Source organism: Euprymna scolopes, chromosome 22 (genome assembly GCF_053919585.1).
Source record: "Euprymna scolopes isolate OS-2025 chromosome 22, ASM5391958v1, whole genome shotgun sequence".
NCBI classification, from domain to species: Eukaryota; Metazoa; Mollusca; class Cephalopoda; order Sepiida; family Sepiolidae; genus Euprymna; species Euprymna scolopes.
In genome coordinates this window covers 29,538,925-29,540,813 of record NC_136503.1, presented here as the reverse complement: position 1 = coordinate 29,540,813, position 1,889 = coordinate 29,538,925, and the positions used below count along the sequence as shown (strand labels likewise).

Genomic DNA, 1,889 nt, shown 5'->3' with positions numbered 1-1,889 from the left:
TTTTAAAAATGTTAAACTATTTTATAGTTATCTATATTTTATGTTTTTTTTTCATCCCCTTATAATAAAAATGTATAAAAATACATCTTTTTTATCAATTCAGTTTTTTTTTAATTGCATATTTCTTTCAAATAACTATGGTTATTTAAGTTAATATGTTGTATATTTTGTCCAACTGTTAATATATTTTTAAAATATGTTTATTTACAGAAATATGAAAAGAAACAATGAATGTGTTATATTTTTTGCAGTTTTAGCAGTTTCACAAAGGTGAATGTGCAACAGAAAATAGTTTAACAGTTTAAAAATTTCACATATGTTAAAAAGACATTAAATTCAAACAACATAATAAGTATGAATCCAGTAGATGATATTCCCGAAACATTTAATTTTAAATCGGCGATGATCCTAATAGACTGCGCAGGTACATAATCTACAGCCTGCTAGTATATAATTTCACTCTTGGCTTGACATTGCGAACGAAGATCTTACGAAGGATGCTACGTCGACTAGGCCCGTTTGTGGCTGACGAACCTGATGCGGGACAAGCAGGTTTGGCCGCAGCGGCTGTAGTCAAATTCACGTCAGGTACGGCTGCTGAGGTCTCCCGGATCTTCCTCCTGCAGCATTTCTCTGTGTGGGTGACCTCAAAGGAAGTGACAGCCTGGTGGACAGGGCGTCGCTAGTAGTGGGCAATGTGGCAGGCACCGAGGGACTTCTTCGTTTCTTCAGCGCTTCTCTGTCACGGTGGCCAGTGGAGAGTTCGCCATATAGGGCTATTTTGGGCATGCGATGATCCTCCATTCTGGAGACGTGCCCGGCCCAGTGTAGCTGCAACTTCAGCCGCATGGCCTTAATGCTAGTGGTTACCACCTGCTCGATGACCTCAACATTGGGGACATAGTCACTCCAGTGAACGTTGAGGATGATGCGGAGTGGGTTTTTTTTGTGGGGTTTTTTTTTTCCAGTGCTGTTTTCCTTGGCCAGTCTGTTGTCAATTTCCCTGTCGAGTATGGAATCTGATGCGATGGTGCACTCCAGGTAGGTAAACTGGTGAATGGCCTTCAGCTCAGTCTCGCTAATAGTGATGTGGGGAGGGCGGTACTTTACCCAAGGAGCGGGCTGCTGGAGGACTTTCGTCTTTTTCAAGCTGACCTCGAATTCGAAGAGCTGAGCAGCCTTTGCAAAACAGAGTGTGAGGCGCTGCAAGGCTCTTTCGGTGTGGACAACGAGGGCAGCGTCATCAGTAAAGAGGAGGTCTCGGATCAGTTGATCAAGAGTCTTTTTGTGGGCTTGCAGACTTCTGAGGTTGAACAGACTGCCGTCGAGGCGATAGTGAATGTAGACAGCATCATCATCGTCAAGATCTTCGGTCGCCTGCTTGAGCATCATGCTGAAGAAGATGCTGGAGAATGTTGGTGCCATGACATATCCCTGTTTCACGCTGTTGACGATGAGGAAGGGTTCTGAGAGGTTGTTATTCACTCTGACCTGACTACTCTGGTTCTCATGCAGCTGAATGATCATGCTGAGGAGCTTTGGGGGATAGCCGAGGCGCTTCATAATCAGCCAAATCCCCCTCCTGATCACTGTGTTAAATGCTTTGGTCAGGTCCACAAACGTTACATGGTAACCTGTTTGGTTTTTGGCACCTCTTGGAGTTGCCTGAGGACGAAGACTATGTCCGTGATGTTCCAGCTTACTCTTAAGCCATATTGGGTTTTGATGGAAGGTATCAGTTTGCTCAGGAGCACACGGACAAGGATTTTACCTGCGACAGAGAGTAAGGTGATCTCCCACCCCATAATTAGAGCAGACTGACTTTTCCCTCTTGTTCTTTTACAATGCAACAATGACTGCGCCACAAAGTTCTCATACTCCCAACAACA

The 1,889-nt window shown here is 44.0% G+C and overlaps 1 protein-coding gene across 1 annotated transcript; it reads right to left on the bottom strand.

Annotated features, from left to right (window-relative positions):
* Positions 1-579: 579 nt before the first annotated feature.
* On the bottom strand, positions 580-1,563 carry LOC145243824 (uncharacterized). The gene has a single exon (XM_080106851.1). It carries the CDS (start codon positions 1,561-1,563, stop codon positions 580-582), a length of 984 nt encoding a protein of 327 aa, XP_079962977.1.
* Positions 1,564-1,889: the final 326 nt, after the last annotated feature.